Below are 18,406 nucleotides of genomic sequence, written 5' to 3'. Positions count from 1 at the left end.
AAACTGGAGAATACAAATTACCAGTTATAGATATTATGGATGCAGATAACTCCTTCTGTCCTCTGTGACAGTCTCAGTATGTTCTCCGCAGATTGAAAACTACAGCCCAATGTCTGAATTAATCTTTTAACATAGTGACGCGTTATAGTGGTCATAGGATTCAGTTTAAATGTGACTGTGGCTCCCTTCTGAAAGACTGACGCCCTCTGCTGGTCACGGTAACTACTGCTGGTAACTACACCTGGACGCAGGAGAGAGGAAGACGCGAATGCCCATGCGTGAAGGGGAAGCGGTGGGAGAGAGCTGTAAAGCATGCGCACGGCGAGACTCTTGCGTTAAAATCAACAGGCCGCCATATTTAGACCCCCATCTGTTGTTTTGCGATATCCAACATTTCAAAGCGTACGCAGAAGCTGTGGGCGGAAACGGGGCGGGGCGAGGATCTGCCGAGTTATTTTACAGGGGGGTGTCACAGTAAATCCTGGGTCAAGTTTACTGACAAATCGCTCGTAAAAACAAAAACAGCATCATGTCGATCAGATGGGGAATATGTGGTGCGGGGAAGATCAGTCATGATTTCACTGTGGCCCTGAGGACTCTTCCTCCTGAAGACCACCAGGTATCTGCTAACTAAACGCACACACAGCCTGTCAATCAGATTCATGAATGCTGCTTGATGGAACACTATTTTTTTGCATGCATTTTTGTGACGCAACAACTCAGCTGTGTTTGCAGCCACGACCCCGTTTAACCACTACTACTGTACGGCAGCTATTGTTGCATTCTCATAGGCAATACAAGTTTATAAATAGCTGAAATAGTATGAATGCAGTGCGAAGAGTGACTTTTTGGACTGTGGAAAGTACATATTATCTTGTTAAACGGCAATCGCGGCTGGTGGATTGTTTATTTTACCTTAGGGTCAGACGAGTCTGAGCTTTGGCTCCGATTCCCTGTTTTGGTATCTACAACACGCCTCAAAAGAACATCTGCTGCAATAATTACGCAATATGAAACTGTGTCTCCATAGGTTGTGGCTGTGGCAGCTCGCAAATTGGAGGACGCCCAAGCCTTCGCTAAAACACACAGCATCTCCAGAGCTTATGGCAGCTACGATGAACTGGCCAGAGACCAAGATATAGGTTAGTTTCTGTCACACAGCCGTTTGGTGAGTCTTGACCTTTTTTTTTTTTTTTTTTTTTTTACCTTCTGGCGCCTTTGTCGTGAAAACTTTCGCCAGCCTTTCCTCTATTCAACCACTACTACAATGTGGTAATGCAAATAGAAAATAAACATGTAAATGATATGAAAAGCACCCTTTGAAAATGTTGCTCCCCAATGAACAATGTGTGGACACTGATTGAACTAATGGTGCTCGTTGTATTGACGTACAAACGCCACACGCTCCTATACTGTAGTAGTGAAGTGATGATGAGATGAAGTGTGATTTGTAACACAGATCATACAACTGCTGGAACCAGCTGTTAACCGGTTATATACATTCAATACAAGACCACTTTGACCCAGATTTCTTACATAACTTTGATAGTGGGAGATGTTTCATGCTTGCCCCTCCCTATTGTGCAGATGTGGTGTATGTTGGCGTTATTCACCCCTGCCATCTGAGCACTAGCTTGCTCTTTATGAATGCCAAGAAGAATGTGCTGTGTGAGAAGCCGCTTGCCATGAATTCCAGAGAGGTGCAGCAGATAATCGCCTGTGCCAAGATGAATGATGTCTTTCTCATGGAGGTATGGATGGAGCAGACCAACAAGAGTTCAACAAGTTCTGCACATTTTAGATTATTGGTTTATTTGTAACCCCGCCTTTCTTGCCTACATACATTGAGCAATACAACAACCATCACCTCTGCTGCTATGATGCAGTTACTCCTAAGGTCTCCATTATTTGTAAATGGGTGAATAAGGATTCAAGAATATCTCAAGGATTTGTATGTACAGGACATATAATACTGAAGGTATTACAATTATCACTGTTAGTTCAATTTTATTGTGACTATGATTTATTATCCAATTTAACGTTGACTTCAAATTATCATGAGTGATACCCAAAAGGTTTTGAGTCGTTACAAAATAGGTTTTTTATCGTATATTTTTATTGAAGCAAACATTTGACATGATAATGTGCATGCAGTTATAGGACATTTTGGAGATTGTTTTTTATACAGAAAGAGGGGGAAAAGGAGAGAGAGATAGACAGGAGGAAAGAAGGTTGTATAATGATTATTATTATTGTTGTTAAGACCCTGAGGTAAAATAGGCAATATGAAGTAAAACTAGATTGAAATAGAAACAGCAGGAAGCCACGGCCGCTGAAGGTTGTGAGAACATGGCACAGTAGTGTGGACGCAGAATGCAGGATGGCATAGGTGATGTTGATGCGATGATCTCATAGATACCGTTTTTACAGGATGATGTCAAACAGCAGTGTAGGCAACTACAGATGGCATTATAGGATGTGGTGAAGAATTGAAGAGAAGAGAAAAGCAAAAAAAGAGAAGATATCCCACCCAAAGACCCGACCCAACCCAGCAGTTACACAACCCCGCATTCACACAGCCCCGTCCTGGCCTGCCTGGGATATAAAATAAAATAAAAAGTAGAAATAAACGGGTGTTCGGGTTTTCAGTCATTGGTTTGGCATAGCCTGTAGATCTGTGGAGTAAGAGAGAAATGGTTGCCATCTCTGATAGAACTTATCTTTAACTTAGTGTACTTCATTCGAAAAACATCCCTCAGCCATTGTGAAATAGCCTTACAACCTTACATAACCTTACAAAATAGTTGATTGTAATGTAAGTTTAAAATAAAAATGGCACACATGTATTACATAAGCTGACAGCAGTTTAAAACTAAATTATGATGATTTTGTGAATGGCAAGATCACAACTAGGACATGAATGAGTCTTACCTCAAAACATTACAACATAAACACTGCAAGACCTTGAAATTCCTACTAACCTTTGCTCCAGGCTGTATGGACCCGGTTCTTCCCAGCCTCCAAGGAGATCAAACGGCTGCTGGCCCAGGGGGAGTTAGGCGACGTGAAGATGGTGCGAGCTGAGTTTGGTGTGTCGCTGACGCACGTGCCGAGGTCGATCCAGAAGGAGCAAGGTGGAGGATCAGTGCTGGATCTTGGCATTTACTGCCTGCAGTTCATATGCATGGTGTACAATGGAGAAAAGCCTGAGAGCATCCAAGCCACTGGGGTCTGCAATGACGCAGGTATTGAGAAACAAACCTGTAGGATCTTGCACATTGGGAGATTAGGGTTGTTGATGAACTGTAGAGCAGTTACTGAGGCATAAGAAAGTCATCCTCATTGTTCATTTCTTGTTCAGACTTGTTTAAACTTTGTCCCTCCACTTTTTCACTTCAATTTCTATTTGCAGCTCTTCACATAGGAGTGTAGGCCGCATTTACTGTTGGTTTTCAAAGCCAGATAACAGGAAACACAATATCATACACATTGCATAGGACAGCAGTCACTAAGCATATTTTGCTGCAGGATTAGATGACACTGTGGTCGTCACTCTGAAGTTCTCGAAGAACAGACTGGCTGTTTTTACATGCTCGATGGCGTTGGAGCTCCCCAATGACGGCGTTATTGTGGGCACTAAAGGAACCATCCGGGTAGGGGGAATCACACCATGATCATAAAATCATCTATGCATGTGTGTGAATCTGATGTAATTGATGAATACAGGCTCGACGTGATCACAGCGATGAAAAGTTAAGTTTAGATTCAATATTCCTGTTTATTCTTTCAGATCCCTGCCCATATATGGTCCCCCACCTCTTTAGTGGTAAACGGGAAGGAGACCAAGTACCCTGTACCAGAGCCCGGTTTGCCTCTCAACTTCCTCAACAGCACAGGGATGCGTTATGAAGCAGAGGAGGTCCGACAGTGCTTGCTCAAAGGTAGGACATTGGTATTATTGAGCACAATAAGTGGCAGGAATAGTCGATAGTTATTCAATTATGACATAGTTGGCTGACCTGTGTTACACTTTTTTTAACACAGGGTGGCATCAATAACACTGTTTTAATGGCTGCATGCTTCATAGCTGCTTGTTTCTTGCTCTAGGCCTAAAGGAGAGCGCAGGGATGACCCATGCAGACTCTGTCCTCCTGGCAGAGCTGGAGGATGAGATTCGCAGGCAGGTGGGTGTCGTGTACAGCCAAGACCTTGAGTAAAAGACGCTCACGTCAATGCCTAACATGCCTGCAGGAGAGCCTCAGGTCGAGCCCCTCTTGAAGTTAATGCAATTTAGGTTTGCAATAAGGAAATGCTATTCCCCACATCTTTTCCCCTTATTGAATAAAGATGTTTATACTCAAGAATGCTTTTTATTGTCTCTCAACTTCATTGGATTGGACTCTGCAATACAATGTCCTTTTGTGTGGGTGAAGATGGCCATTCTTCTCCTGTAGTATTGAAGGCAACAGTAACTTGACTGAAAAGATGCAATTATTTGCTTTGCTTCAGTACTGATTGTACTTTCTGGAAGACAGTCTCACTGTATTTTCAAAGCACTTGATCATAATTGCATGTATTAAAATAAGGCACAGATGAGGTAAGTGCTCATCTCTTTTATTATTGGAAATCCAGTCTTGTAGGACAGCTCAGTACACCAGCTAGACATTGTTTTACCCTTTACACATGTTAGTTCTTACACTCTAGTGCTGAAAGCAGGTGGATGATGACACAAAGACAACTAGGTCACTGAAGAGGAAAAGGTAACAAATGCCAAGCGGTTCTACCCATCACCCCCTGGGACTGTGAGGGAGAGTTCAACCCTACATTAGGTCCCATACTAAAAAGTGCTCATTCATATTGGTCATGTTTTGTGAGCCACACGTTAAGTGCTAACCTATGATAGACATGACGCAAATCCATAGAAATGTAAAGGCTTCCTAACACGAACATTGAATACAGTAACTTCAACTCAAGCACGTAAAAGTTTTCCATGGTTAGAGAAAATAGAAGTAGAATTTCATATCTGACACATTTCACCATTCAAATCCAACTCAAGTAAAACACAGAGTGTAACCTTTTCCGAGTGCAACACTTACAAATATAGTTAAATACATTAAAGCTGGCATAAGAGGACACTTCATACAGACAGCACTACAGAGGGACCCTGTTCGGGTGGAGTGGTGGGGCTGAGGCCGGACATTAAGAGGAGCCCTTTGATTTAAGATGACACTTCTTTGTTCGATTAATCAGTCATGAAGTGAGATTATGGGTCACAAGTGGTAGAATATCAACGCCCTGTTAAGGTCAGCCTGCCCCACAGTCGCCCCACCTAAGAGAGCCGGTATGCGCATGCACACAAACCAGGAAGCATCACTCTTCGTCTGGTTCACTTTTAATTAACAACAAGTGCTGGAGTGAATAAATACAGCAGTTAAAGTCGAGTGTTATTATCTGAGGTCCTGAAGACTGGTTTGATTGAGAGAACTGATGTGAAAGGGTTAGATGGATAAAGGTGGAGAGGGGAGACAGCAGAGGGCAACGGAATGGAGTTTGGTTGTTCAGGACACCACAACCACACGCATGGTGTTGGTGTAACCAGAGCCTGGGCGCCAGCCGGTCAAGACGATGACGACATCTCCTTCTTTGAGGAAGCCTCGAGCCTTACCTGCAATGTAAAAGTGCGAGTCAACACCTTGTTTACTTCATATCTTTCTAAATATATAAGGCGTGAATGTAAGTCGTAGGGCAGGTGCGACTTGGATGTTGAGCCTCACCCATCTCCATGCTGAAGTTGACACGCAGGTCCACGTCCTCTGCCCACACGTCGTGGCCGGGCTTAGTGTAGAGGACAGGGAAGATGCCGCGGTACAGGTGGGCCTGGCGAGCTGTCTGGGCGTTACGGGTCACGGCGAGGATGGGGGCGCGAGGCCTGTACCTGGAGAGCAGGTGAGCGGACCTGCATACACAAATACATTGTGAGTGTTCCGATTTAAACCTCTAATGAGAATCATGACAAATTGACAATGGTGACTCACTGTTCATGTTAATGATGTTTTCATTCTATGCTGATTATTGATGATAATACTATACTATGTGTGATTAAGTCATCCTGACCCCACATTTATTCTTGCAATCTGTCCTACACTGAATTTCAATCTCCTCCCACTTTGTGTAAGACAACATACACACATACATACCACCCATACAGACACAACATCAAAAGGTAGGGAAATGTTTGCATCTATGCCCCAACACCTTACCTTCAGGACCAGGGTCATTTTACGCGTCTCTATTTTACCTCCCAGTCTTGGTGAGTACAATGATGGCACTAGCGCAGCTTTTGAAAGCGGACTCCACGGCGCCGACAGCTACAGCCTCTGAGGGGTCTCTGGTCAGGTGGGAGTGCCTCCTCAGCTCCTCAAACAGCTGTCTATGGAAGGTGGCTGCCTCGGCCTCTCGTGCTATCTGAGCCCCAGATAACCATGAGGGAGGGGTCGGGGGGTTACTCGCAGACACACGCATCGCTACTGCACACATGCATTCACACATCTGGGAGCGGCTGGCAAAAGTGTAGCTAAACTGCTCTTAAAGTAAGGTTTGTTGTTGACATGATGCCATAGTAAAAACAGAGCAATCTCATTATTTAGGAAGCTGGTCCTTTACTGTAGATGGAAATGGAAATTGGTTCAATTTGGTTTCATGAAATGGTGTGAAATCAATCACTCAGCAGTCTAGTTAAGCAGTTTACTAGGCTCTCCCAGATATTTGGTCAGTTAGTCCCTGTCTGGCCCTAAAATTCCTCACTCAAGACTCCTTGTGTATTGTCTCACTCCTCTTCCACAAACTAAAAGGCTTGGATAGCCCGCCTACCTTCCTGAGCCAGTCAGCACAATGATCGCAGAGGCCAAGCTCTTAAATGAGGCCTCCACAGCGCCGATTGCAATAGCCTCGGCGGGGTCTTTGCAGTGCGGCGTGGAGCGACGCAGGTCCTCGAACACCTGCCGATGGAACATGGCTGCCTCCGCTTCACGAGCGATCTGGCACAGGCAAGATGCATCAAGCAAAGACAAACCCACACCAGTGACGGCAGATGTAAATGGCAGGAAAGGAGAGAAAGGAGAGAGGAGGACAGGACGATGTGAAGGACAAAGAGGGAGGAGTGGTGGAGGAACAAAGTTGGGAGCGAGTAGATAGAAGAGTTTTTAGTGTGCAGTTAGTGGGGGCAAAACAGGAACACAGTTAAAAAGATATACACACACTTAACATTTCATTATGCTGGCAACTTGCTTCAAAAATGTTGAATTCTAATGAATTTGTACATCTCGATGGAGTTAAAAAAGCCACGCACTGCACACAAACAGGAGGAAAATGTAAGGCACGAGGAAAATGTGAGGCACATCATGCAGCACAAGCATGAGGAGGAAAGTCAAAGGCAGGTGCTGCAGGACTAATGAGTCACTCCTGCATGAGCACCGCAAAGTGTAAACAGTAGAGTCTAGAAAGGTAGAGATGAGCCAAGAAAGGCCAAAGAAAATAGCACGATTGGCTTCATTATCCATGCAATACAGATTGTTCCAAGACTAGATTATCTTTTGGTGAGTTTGGCTGACCCTAACTGATAAAAATACACAAATGTAAAAGAGTGGATGCCTAAGTACATGAATAAAGGAGTGATTCATGGTTCCATTCGGCCACACTAGCTGACTCATTCTGCAGAGCCTGAAGCCTGGCATGAATGGAAATTAGACACTGCTGGATGGCAGAATGAAAAGTCATAGGTGTGAATGGGAGCACACATTGAAAATAGCAAAGAGTGACCGCCTGGCAGATGTTAATGACAGAGCTGAAAGGGCATAAAACTTTAAAATGGCTAAATCTTATCAGAATGTCAGATGACTGCATGAACTCACCATGTGCTGTGTGCGCACAGCCTCCAGGGGGTAGTCGCCCTTGGCGGTTTCTCCGCTCAGCATGATGCAGTCGGCTCCGTCCAGCACCGCGTTGGCGACGTCGCTGCCCTCTGCGCGGGTGGGCCTGGGCTTCTTGATCATACTCTCCAACATCTGAATGTGACAAGTTTAAAGAAAAGGAAAAATAGAATTAACAGCTTTCAACAGAGCAGCCTCTACAATTCAAAGTCAATCAAATACAGTGCTCAGGAACAAAAATATAGGTAATGAGCATAACAACACCATTGGCCAGCAGAAACACAGTCAATGATTAAGAGCAGCAACAGCAGCGTTCTGACCTGTGTGGCGCAGGTGATTGGCTTTCCGGCTTTGTTGCAGCGACCAATCATCATCTTCTGGGCAAGGAAGACCTTCTCTGTGGGGATCTCGATACCCAGGTCACCACGGGCAACCATGATGCCATCGCTAGCCTCCATGATCTCATCGAATCTGCACGGACACACAAGCGTTTGAGTTACAAAGAACATCTACTGCATTATCCCACAAACCTAAAATGAACAAAACAATCCCAACATTCCAGCGTTCTACACGTACACCCACCCCCCCGTCCCCCACACACACCTGCGCACACCCTCGTGGTTTTCCAGCTTGCTGATGATCTTGATGTCCTTGCCCCTCTCTCCCAGCACTGCTCTGACAGCGTGCACGTCCGCTGCTTTACGGATAAAGGAGGCAAACACCATGTCCACCCCCTGCTCCAAGCCGAAGGTCAGGTCTTGGATGTCCTTCTCTGAAACGGCGGGCAGGTCCACAGCTGCGCCGGGGAGGTTCACTCCTTTCTTACTGCCCAGGGTGCCGCCGTTCTCAATCTCACAAATCAAGAAGTCAGCGCCTGTTGAGGTGTGAATGTTAAGATATTTATTAGCCAACAAAAAACACACAATTTTACCTCACAATTATCAATTCCTTCTACTTTCTGACCTTTACTGCTGGTTGCCCGTAACTCTTATGATATGACCTTCTACTTTAATTTATTTATGCGTGCGGGAAAGTCTCCACTCACCTTTCTCCTGGACCTGCAGGGACATGAGTCCATCATCAATGTAAATCTTGCTGCCAATCTCCACCACATTGGTGATGTTCTTGTAGTCCAGCCAGAGGACCTCCTCGCTGCAGTTGTCCATGAAAGCGTCGTCCAAGGTGATCTTGATCGTGTTGCCTTTCTTCAGCTCGACCTCGGCTGTGCCACTCTGTCGCATCATTGACACAAATGGTTTTACTTTTGCCGTTTGTTTTTATGTGCACATATGAATTATATGAAAGAAGAAAACTCTCGTCTCTCACCCCACTGATGAGGCCGGTCCTGATCTCTGGGCCTTTGGTGTCCAGGGCAATGCCGATGGGTCTGTATTGGATGCTGCCAGGCTCAAAACTCTCGCAAGCCTCACGGACATTCTTGATGGTCTGTGCGTGATACTGCGGGGAGGAAACGTACGGTAACTTGTCGTTGTCTCTCAAGAGTACAGTCTCTTCTTCAAAGCTACAGATTTGGAGATATGTGAATGTGACCTACTTTTTAGTTTTGAGCCCCACCTCATAGCTCATAACACACATTACAATTGAAAGACAACCACACCTGGTAGTACATCTGACAACTCATAAATCACCATAAACATGACTCATCCAGGTGGTGATGTTCAGTTTTACAACCCTCGAGTCGATACTGAGGAATATCACTGCAGCCAAGCAGAATGACTGACAGCCTTTACGTTAAAATGGCTTTATTATATCATCAAGAGGATGTTCATGAAATACATTTGGTCGAGTGCCTGTTGAGAGGGAATTCTTCATTTCTCTCACATATATCATAAGACACACGTATTTAACCTTCGCTGCATTCACTAAAGAAGTTACCTGCTAATGTGCTGTTCTGGCAAATAGAGACACAGATTACGATTATACTGTAGTTGTCTCTTAACATCGTTGATTCTTGTGACATTTTGTGCCACCATTTACTGTGCTGCCAAGTGTTCACAAATGTTTTTAACAATCTTAACAGCAGTACAATTAAAACACACAGAAGAAGCTTGTGTAACGTAACTTAGTCCGACAGTGTTAACGCAAAACAAGTCATATACTTAAAAGTTTAGTACAACATAACAAAAATGATGTGGGTTATGAGATCAATTCCTTGGAAATTGTGTTCTTTCTTTCACATTTGAAAACAAATGAGTTAATTTTAGGAGGCCAGAAGCTACAGATAACACATTTATATGCCCAGGAGCCACCGAAGATCAGGTGTCTCTTTTTCCTGCCGTTATCTGAATCCAAATCTACTTTCACTTTTGATCCGGCTGAAATAATTTTGCCCCTTGTGTATTGTCCACCACCGTAAACATCTGGGTGAGTGATTTGCTGCAGCTTGATCGTAACTTTCAACTCACTTTTGTGGCTTACAACATATAGAAAGAGCTGTGAAAAGACAAACCTCATGCGTGCCATGCGAGAAGTTCAAGCGAGCAATGTTCATCCCAGACTTGATCATCTCCTTCAGGATCTCCACAGACCGGGAGGCCGGGCCTGTAGGTGGATTGTTACAGTTGTTACAAATTGTTACAGAAACAAAAAGGGTGTTAGGATGAAAAGCTTATAATTATGTGTCGCTGTTTGTATTTTTCCAGCAATGACCCACCGATGGTACAGATGATGCCTGTGTTGCGTGCGGTGGTGGGCTCGGAGTCGATGTCCAGCAGGCACAAGTGTTCAAGAAATGTATCGGCCATGGCGGCGTTGAGCTGCTGCGTCTGGATGAATGCAGAGCCCATGTCTAGAGACTTTTGCTGTGGCATGGCGATCACTGGTCCAACTGGAGAAGTTCTGCACATAAATAGAGAAGGAAACGTTTGTGAGCAGGATGCAGTCGAGGCAGGAAACTGATCACTTTATTCTGTCAGCCACGCTGGATCCTGGAGTCGAACAGGATCTTTACATGATCCGCTTACATGTACCAATTCGGTCAGTCAGAGAAGAGTTAAAAGCTTTACAGAATTTTTAAACTCACATTCACTGGGTTTATTTTGCAGAGTGAATGTGCTCGTGTGTGTGTGACTGGGTTGGGTCTTTGGGTGGGGATTTCTTCTCCTCTCTTTGTTTTTCTCTTCTCTTTACCACAGCCTATGATGCGATTTGTAGTTGTCTACACTGCTGTTTGACATCATCCTATAAAAACTGTATTTACCCTTATGAGATCACCGCATCATCATCATCATCACTGATACTAGCCTGGACTCTTCAAGCCTTCAATCTACTTGTACCTCATATTGCCTACCTCATGTGTATGAAAAAGCAACAAACAACAATAAGAATAATAATGCAACCCTCTTTCTTTCCCTCTATCTCTCCTTTCCAACCTCTTCTGTGTAAAACACGATCTCCAAAATGTCCCATAACTGTGTGCTCACTGTCATGTGAAATGAAACAAATCAAAAAGGAGAAGAGAAAAAAGATAAGGCTGGTGGGGCAATACAGGACATTTTGGACAATACTGTCTTTGTCAAGTACTATTTGAATTTTAAGAATAACCGCACAATGAACTGTTTACAGAGTGAAGACATGCATGATAGCGTTAACAGAGGAAAGACACGTTTCCTGCAACCGCCATGTGCTCGGGGTTTGGTAACAGACACGGTTTATTGTTTCGTAAATATTAAGCAACATGCCAAGTCAAATATGCGTTGCACTACCTTCACATTCTATACCGAGTATAGCTTATCATATTGCCAGCACATTGAACATTCTGTTCTCTCACACATGCAACCCCCCCACCCCAAGCCCGGAACCCATGGCAACCGCACCGTTCCCACGTTTGCATCACATTCCAGGCACAAAAGGACAAACGCATATTTACTAAAGTTTGACTGTACAAAGGAATTATCACATGAATTCCTGTGCATTGTTAAATGACTCAATACTGGTTTGTTCGAAGGGATGTGGTGTTTACAAAAACACAAAGGTTCCTTGGCTGTTCCTTCGCACTTCCCTTTTTTCCTTCGACTATCCACAGACAGAATAATGAAAGGCATTGTAGAAACCTGTAGGATCATTCCACAGCATAATAACACAGCAGCAAAGGTGCAGCACTGCTGCACTGTGACGCAGAGGTATGCCTAGTCTGCTGCTGCTTCCAGGGCTGAAGCTGAAGCTGAGGCCCAAACATTGCCTGGACCCATAAACTGGATTGGGCTTGAGCCTTTTCAAAAAGGAAAAAAAAAAAAAATCTAAAATTGGATTAGGTTTCACTCTGGATCATTAAAGTGAAGTTTTGCTTTACCTGCTTCATAAATGTCTCATTATGTTTATTGAAAAAACATGTAAATGGCCCCAAATATTTTCAAATACAAACTACCTTTAAAAACTATCAAGTGTACTGTATGTTGCTGCAATATGAAGATTGATTACCAGACACTACATATTACATAATGATAGTGAAGATATTGAATGAAGTGAACAGTTTGGCACCGTCGAGCCAGGCCATAAGCCAAACCGTGTGGGCAGGTTAGTTTCACTCTGCCTAAATTATGCATTAGAGTGCACCACCAGCCGAGAACACACACACAAGTTCCTGTCATCACAGGGTAGCAGCTCTAAAACGGCCACCTTTTTAATTCCTGACTGTCCTGATTTGGTTTTTATGAAGAGCAAACAGGTGCGTGCCCCTCACTGGCCTTAACCAGGTACTGGAACCTCAAACAAATAACAGCCATTGCACGACCAGACTACAAGATTGGGTAGAAACATTAGAAATTTTATGTTGGTGCAATACAATAAGCAAGCAAAATGTGCTTACAAGGTGTATAACCATCTAGAACAGACGGCAGCAGCTCTGGTGGAGTCGCATCCTGAAATGCATCACGGTGGGGGATTCCAGGCAGCACCAATCAGATCCCTCCACAGGAGCAGCTGACTGATTATGTAACACTTCAGTCAGGAGCAGAACCACACCGTACGTGAGCTCAGTCACATCCCACTAACGCGGCCAGCAGACTAGGCTGGACCACAGGCAATTACAGGAACGGTGCTCGTTGCAACTCCAAACAAACAAGACACACACCCGATCTGCAATTTAAGTAGTTTGTGAAAAAATTATAATGTAAGAGGATGGAAGATAGGTCAGATGGGTTTGCAAATCATAAACCTTCACACATGTCAAGACTGTGGCAGCTGGCTGTAAAGCTTATAATTTACGGGTATCCATGTTCTGTTTAACCTAATTGCTTCACCTCATTCCTTGTCACAATGTCAGATGTGCAGGCACCGTGACCTTACGGTTGCTGAATGTCTGAACGTTTTGAGAGGGGTATCAAGTTTCACTTGCAAACAAACCACAGCAGGTGTCTTCCTCAGTTAACATGCAAGTTCTTCTACACAACAGCAACTCATACAGTATAAGTGGCACCTTAAGCTATGTAATTAGAGTGCAACAATGCTTGGCATTAACCACAGAAAGTCTTTAATAGCAGGTTAAGCTCAACGTTTCAAGTGCATGTCTGACCAAGGACTTTCTGACTGTAGTGACATTATTCACAAGGACGTCCCAGGGACAGAGGGGGATTGTGTGGCTGATCCCAGGACAGTCAGTATTGTGGAAAGCTTCCGTGTAACCTTGTCAGACCGTATGACCGGTTGCCACAGTGACTTGACAAGTCTTGCGTCTTGAGATGTCCTATTCCTGTAGCCTAAACAAACCCCCAAACACAGCACGCTCCTTTATCAGTCCTTGAATGTACTTCAGCTGTTAGTTTGAAGGCTTGTGTCTTAATATGTGCATCTCTTCCTTTGACTCAAAGTATTTGTAATAAATACTATATAGTCAAGTGGGACGAACATCTGACTCCTTGACTTTTCTCAGACCTTAACAGTCAGAGAGCAACAAACACAGGCCGACAGCAGTCACGGCAGCCCTGAGCCATGCAGGGCTAACTTTAGAGCCGTTAATAATCCCTTCCAATCCAATCTCCTTCTCTCAGTCACAATTACCTGTCTTTCTGAACAACTTTCTCCAGTATGCTGACTTCAACATGACCCTGCAAGCCACACTAACAGAAATGCTGTTGGGGTGGCATGACACACCAATACCGCCCAACATGAAAGTGATGCGAGACTGCGCTAATCCAATTTAGCTCAGAAAGAATAGATGGCTTCCATCACTCTTTACAGTCACTCGAGCATGACAGTATTTTCAGGTTATACTACATACCCCCAGTAGATCTTCCTGTGCCGCCTGGGAACAAACTGACACGTCACTGCCGCAGACCTCCACAAGAAATGGAGCGTGCTGGGGCGTTGTGCGACAGCAACGCCTGCAGATTCGACATGAAATCCTGCCGAAGTCACAGTGCAGGTGCATAACTGTTTAGAGATCTGCGGAGTAAATCCCTTAGGCGCAGACAAGAGGTACAGAGAGTCCGGCCTGAGACGAGGAAAACGCCACGACCCGACGCAACGAATGTTCAGGACACATCCACGGCGATGCACCACAGCCATGACGGACCACTGTTATGCAGCTTAGGTCATTCAATCCCCCAGGCCCAAAAACAGAACCAATGCTAATAATAACTTGCAGCGTGTAGAGTGTGTTTATAGAAATCCAATGCTTGGAATGTACTATGGTACTTACAGTATGTAGGCCGTAGAACTAACCCATCAGTTTGGATGGTGAATGGCACAGACTGGTGCACACATGCCAAAACTTGTAGTCTAGGCATCTTGAAGCAATCTGACATTGACTTTGACAAAGGCTTTCCAGTGACAAAGGAAGGATTCTGACTAAACCTACAACATAGCAATTTTCCCAGCATTAGTCAGCAGATTTGCAGCCAGTGCAGAGGGAATGCATGGGAGCAGTGCCAGCTGTGTAAAGACTAATCTACCACGCCTGCACTTGATCCACAGTTACCCCTGGTCTAGTGTACTTGCATACTCAGAATAGTAATTTCTGACAGGGGTAAGCTGTGTTTTTAAATAAGATATAGACAGTCAGGCTTTATTTCAGTTGATAACCAATTCCAAAAAGCATAATACAACTGTATCAGAGGTTTATTGGCATTGTAGAATGTAAATCTGTTTGAGGGTGGACTTTACCATCAGACCTACTTGGAGGCAGTGGGTAGTGCTTCCGCTTGGGAACCGGAGGGTCGCCGGTTCAAGCCCCTGCCGAGGTGCCCCTGAGCAAGGCACTGAAGCCTCAATTGCTCCCCCCTCTGCGAAGGGTGGTAATGTAATGTAAGTCGCTTTGGATAAAAGCGTCTGCCAAATGATCGTAATGTAATGTAATGTACTTCAATATCACACCCAATTCCTACTATTGATGACTGAATCATCCAAACATGCCTACTCTCAGAACACAACTAATGTAACAAGACAGCTTGTCCATTATTTCAACAGAAATCTTCACTTAACATTAGCTGTCACATTTAGTCATCAGGAAGCCGTCAAACAGCATAAATGTGGAAACTAAGAATTACTCATGTTGCTGCTGTTCCACTGTGAAACGCAGAGTTCGATCACAGTGGAACAGCAGCAATGCGTGTTCACGACGAGCTTCTCAATGTGTTTTGTAAATCACTACGCATGTTTCAATTAATGTCAGAAAGATGATATGTACATTTAAACATAAATGTACGTGTTGCCTTAATTTCAACAGAAATCTTCACTTAACATTAGCTGTCACATTTAGTCATCAGGAAGCCGTCAAACAGCATAAATGTGGAAACTAAGAATTACTCATGTTGCTGCTGTTCCACTGTGAAACGCAGAGTTCGATCACAGTGGAACAGCAGCAATGTGTGTTCACGACGAGCTTCTCATTGTGTTTTGTAAATCACTACGCATGTTTCAATTAATGTCAGAAAGATGATATGTATATTTAAACATAAATGTACGTGTTGCCTTAATCGTTCAGGATTTGCTGTCGGGCTTCAAGGGCAACACAATGCAAAAGAGAGTTGGAAAGGTGCCAGGGGCCAGAACGTCAGGATGAGATCTTGTTTCCTGTGTCAGAGGTTCCTGCTCTCTTTCTTATGCAGCATTGACGCAATACGTTACGCAAAATTCGACGAGGATTCCGATATTACTAATGCAGATAACTTAAGTACTATGCGGATTAATTCTACAGGGCACGATGATTGAGAACATCACAGAATTGACCGATTCGTATTGAAACGGTTACAAACATAACAAATTAAGTACAAAAATAAATACGACCCTTAGCTGTGTGTATTTGTACCAGCTTTAAAAAACGTGGACGGAATTTAATTACGTCAAATAAATACGTCGCAGCAGATGCACTAAAGGTCACGTAGCCACTGCGTCACATTTTCCTGAACTGCGAGACTTAAGAAAACGAGCCAATCAGAGGCAGATGTGACGGCGCGGCCACACCCACAAAAGGAATCATCAGGAAGCGAAATTTCACGTTCAATTCTTCATTCATCACAAACGTTTAACAGTAACATATATTTTACATTGACTTTATTCGTTAACGACTGTATAACAATTAACCGAATAGTATGCGTACGGCTGTTCCGTGTCCAGAAAACTGTTACGTAGCTCCATCCTGCATCTTCAAATTACGATTACAACGTTGTTAAAAACGGGGAAATGACTGGCCTCCATTAAAAAACACCGTGTTAGCAGCGGCGTCACAGCTGAAAAATAGTAAAATGTGTTATTCAAGGTTTACATAACGTATGAGGAGCAACTAGGCACTCGTGACAACTCGCACACATCCCTGGACTTTCTGGCTGCCTGGTAGGATGGAGGAACGCCACAAACTTGATGGTAGTATTCAGAAAGTGTTGACAGCAGTAATGTCCAATAGGCTACCAAACCACATTATATGTACAAGCGGAAGAGATGCAGTTGGGCTACTTACCTTCACTCTGCGGCACGCGGTAAGAACTGATGTGACAGCGGCGGTCTCTGCAGCTTCAAGGTGATCTCCCCCAACTCACGGAACTACTTTCTTTGGATGCTGACACATATTCATCCGAGACAATATAGGTCGATAGAAACAAGCACGATGTGTTAATACTAGTATATCTATTGTTGCAACACATTCCAAGCAAACGTCTGTATTTGCTGTCACTACCATTTTATTGAAAGATAACGACCTATACAATTGAAGATAAGGGTAAAGAGCGGAGGGTTTACACTGATACGCGGCGGTGCTCGGTAAAGTTAAGAGAAGGGACCAATCAGGACGTAGAGTCTTGAGCAACATGGGCGCCAACATGTGACTACGGATGCGGTGGAGAGAGGAGTTGCAAATCGTACGAGTGTAGTTGTTGACATCTGAGAATGTCTTCCACCCCATAATGTCCACAAATGTTATTTACACGAATAACCTCAGTCATGTCGTGACTAGATTTGCGTTCACTTCATTCGTATGCTGGATGTTCACATCGTCGGTTGCCGCAATGAACCATGGGAAGCATCATCATGATGATTTTGCAATGCATTAAACATAGTTAGTCTTCATAAATGTAATACATCTGATACAAGTTGGGAGTAAGAGGGGTCACAATTACTGTGCCAAAAAGCGTACCCCATACTACACAATAAATGAAATGTTTAAACTAATTTTAGTTTTTTCGTCAGTATATTTGATAAAATCGACTTGCCGAGCTGAAGGCGTGTAATATGACCAAGGCAACCACCCCATCTAGCGGTGAAATAGTGAAACAGTTTTAAGACCTGATGTACAGTTCATCTTTATGTTCTAATCTTACTTAATAACGTTTTATAAAATAAATTATACATATCTTTATAAAAACTAGTATAGCCTAAAACATGCAAATCCACCTACTACTAACAATGCAACAATTGCCGCTGCTACAATTTTGACTATTGTGTATATTATTCCATAAAATAAGAATACTGATAATATTTCCCCATTACGTACAAAGAATGAGAATAGTTGTCTAACTAAAGCATTACACATTAACAATGCACACTCAGATTTGTCTGTGAGTTAAGACAATGACAAATTGAAACTGGGCTGGAACTCCGTCCTGTGCTCGTCTCGCTCTCATCCAGTTTAAGGTTGTACACAGGGTCCATGTTTCTAAATCCAGATAGGCCGAAATGTACACAGAAGTAGAAGACAAATGCAATAGATGTTGGAATCCTCACTGTAACCTAAGCCACATGTTTTTTCTCTGCCCCAGGCTGCACAACTACTGGTCCTGTTACTTCAACACATTGTCTACCATATTGGGAACACAAGTTCAACCCTCCCCTCATATTGCCATCTTTGGTACCCCATCTGACTCACGCCAATTTAACACCTCACAAAAGGAAATTGTCATGTTCACCTCTCTGCTTGCTAGATGCCGCCTGCTCCTGCATTGGAAATCTCTTACCCCTCCCTCTATTTCACAAAGGCTGAGGGATATGATGTACTTTCTTAAACTCAAGAGAATGTACACTATGAGGGG

The 18,406-nt window shown here is 43.8% G+C and overlaps 2 protein-coding genes across 4 annotated transcripts; one reads left to right on the top strand and one right to left on the bottom strand.

The window, feature by feature from the left end:
• The first annotated feature begins 438 nt into the window (after positions 1–438).
• LOC143004411 (trans-1,2-dihydrobenzene-1,2-diol dehydrogenase-like) lies at positions 439–4,452 on the top strand. The gene is made up of 7 exons (XM_076155273.1): positions 439–619; positions 1,031–1,142; positions 1,588–1,751; positions 2,993–3,245; positions 3,529–3,653; positions 3,791–3,941; positions 4,108–4,452. Exons 1-7 carry the CDS (start codon positions 530–532, stop codon positions 4,215–4,217), a joined length of 1,005 nt encoding a protein of 334 aa, XP_076011388.1. The 5' UTR covers positions 439–529; the 3' UTR covers positions 4,218–4,452.
• Positions 4,453–4,598: 146 nt separating this feature from the next.
• Positions 4,599–16,982, bottom strand: pkma (pyruvate kinase M1/2a). Of its 3 annotated transcripts, none has more exons than XM_076155269.1 (11): positions 16,843–16,982; positions 10,603–10,787; positions 10,399–10,490; positions 9,255–9,386; positions 8,974–9,160; positions 8,532–8,802; positions 8,249–8,399; positions 7,911–8,063; positions 6,871–7,037; positions 5,775–5,956; positions 4,599–5,665 (listed from the first exon to the last, which is right to left on the bottom strand). In XM_076155269.1, the coding sequence occupies exons 2-11, from the start codon at positions 10,757–10,759 to the stop codon at positions 5,559–5,561; spliced, it is 1,599 nt and encodes a 532-aa protein (XP_076011384.1). In that variant the 5' UTR covers positions 10,760–10,787; positions 16,843–16,982; the 3' UTR covers positions 4,599–5,558. The 3 variants fall into 3 exon arrangements, with proteins under 3 accessions (XP_076011384.1, XP_076011385.1, XP_076011386.1); XM_076155270.1 differs by lacking the exon at positions 6,871–7,037 and adding an exon at positions 6,299–6,465; XM_076155271.1 differs by lacking the exons at positions 4,599–5,665; positions 5,775–5,956 and adding an exon at positions 6,387–6,465.
• Between the last annotated feature and the right edge of the window lie 1,424 nt (positions 16,983–18,406).

The sequence above is a fragment of the Genypterus blacodes genome, unplaced genomic scaffold (assembly GCF_046128005.1).
Source record: "Genypterus blacodes isolate CSIRO-AG114 ecotype Tasmania unplaced genomic scaffold, CSIRO-AGI_Gbla_v1 ptg000067l_1, whole genome shotgun sequence".
NCBI classification, from domain to species: domain Eukaryota; kingdom Metazoa; phylum Chordata; class Actinopteri; order Ophidiiformes; family Ophidiidae; genus Genypterus; species Genypterus blacodes.
The sequence above is the reverse complement of the archived record's forward strand: the minus strand, read 5'-3'. Positions and strand labels throughout refer to the sequence as shown.

Bases quoted from the DNA above. Each gene is read 5' to 3' on its own strand.
- LOC143004411 (XM_076155273.1), top strand. From the start codon at position 530: ATGTCGATCAGATGGGGAATATGTGGTGCGGGGAAGATCAGTCATGAT. The intron at 620-1,030 runs GTATCTGCTAAC...GTGTCTCCATAG, and splicing joins TTCCTCCTGAAGACCACCAG to GTTGTGGCTGTGGCAGCTCG. The intron at 3,246-3,528 runs GTATTGAGAAAC...ATTTTGCTGCAG, and splicing joins TGGGGTCTGCAATGACGCAG to GATTAGATGACACTGTGGTC.
- pkma (XM_076155269.1), bottom strand. From the start codon at position 10,759: ATGCCACAGCAAAAGTCTCTAGACATGGGCTCTGCATTCATCCAGACG. The intron at 10,491-10,602 runs GTGGGTCATTGC...ATCCACCTACAG, and splicing joins AGGCATCATCTGTACCATCG to GCCCGGCCTCCCGGTCTGTG. The intron at 8,064-8,248 runs GTCAGAACGCTG...TGTCACATTCAG, and splicing joins CAATCACCTGCGCCACACAG to ATGTTGGAGAGTATGATCAA.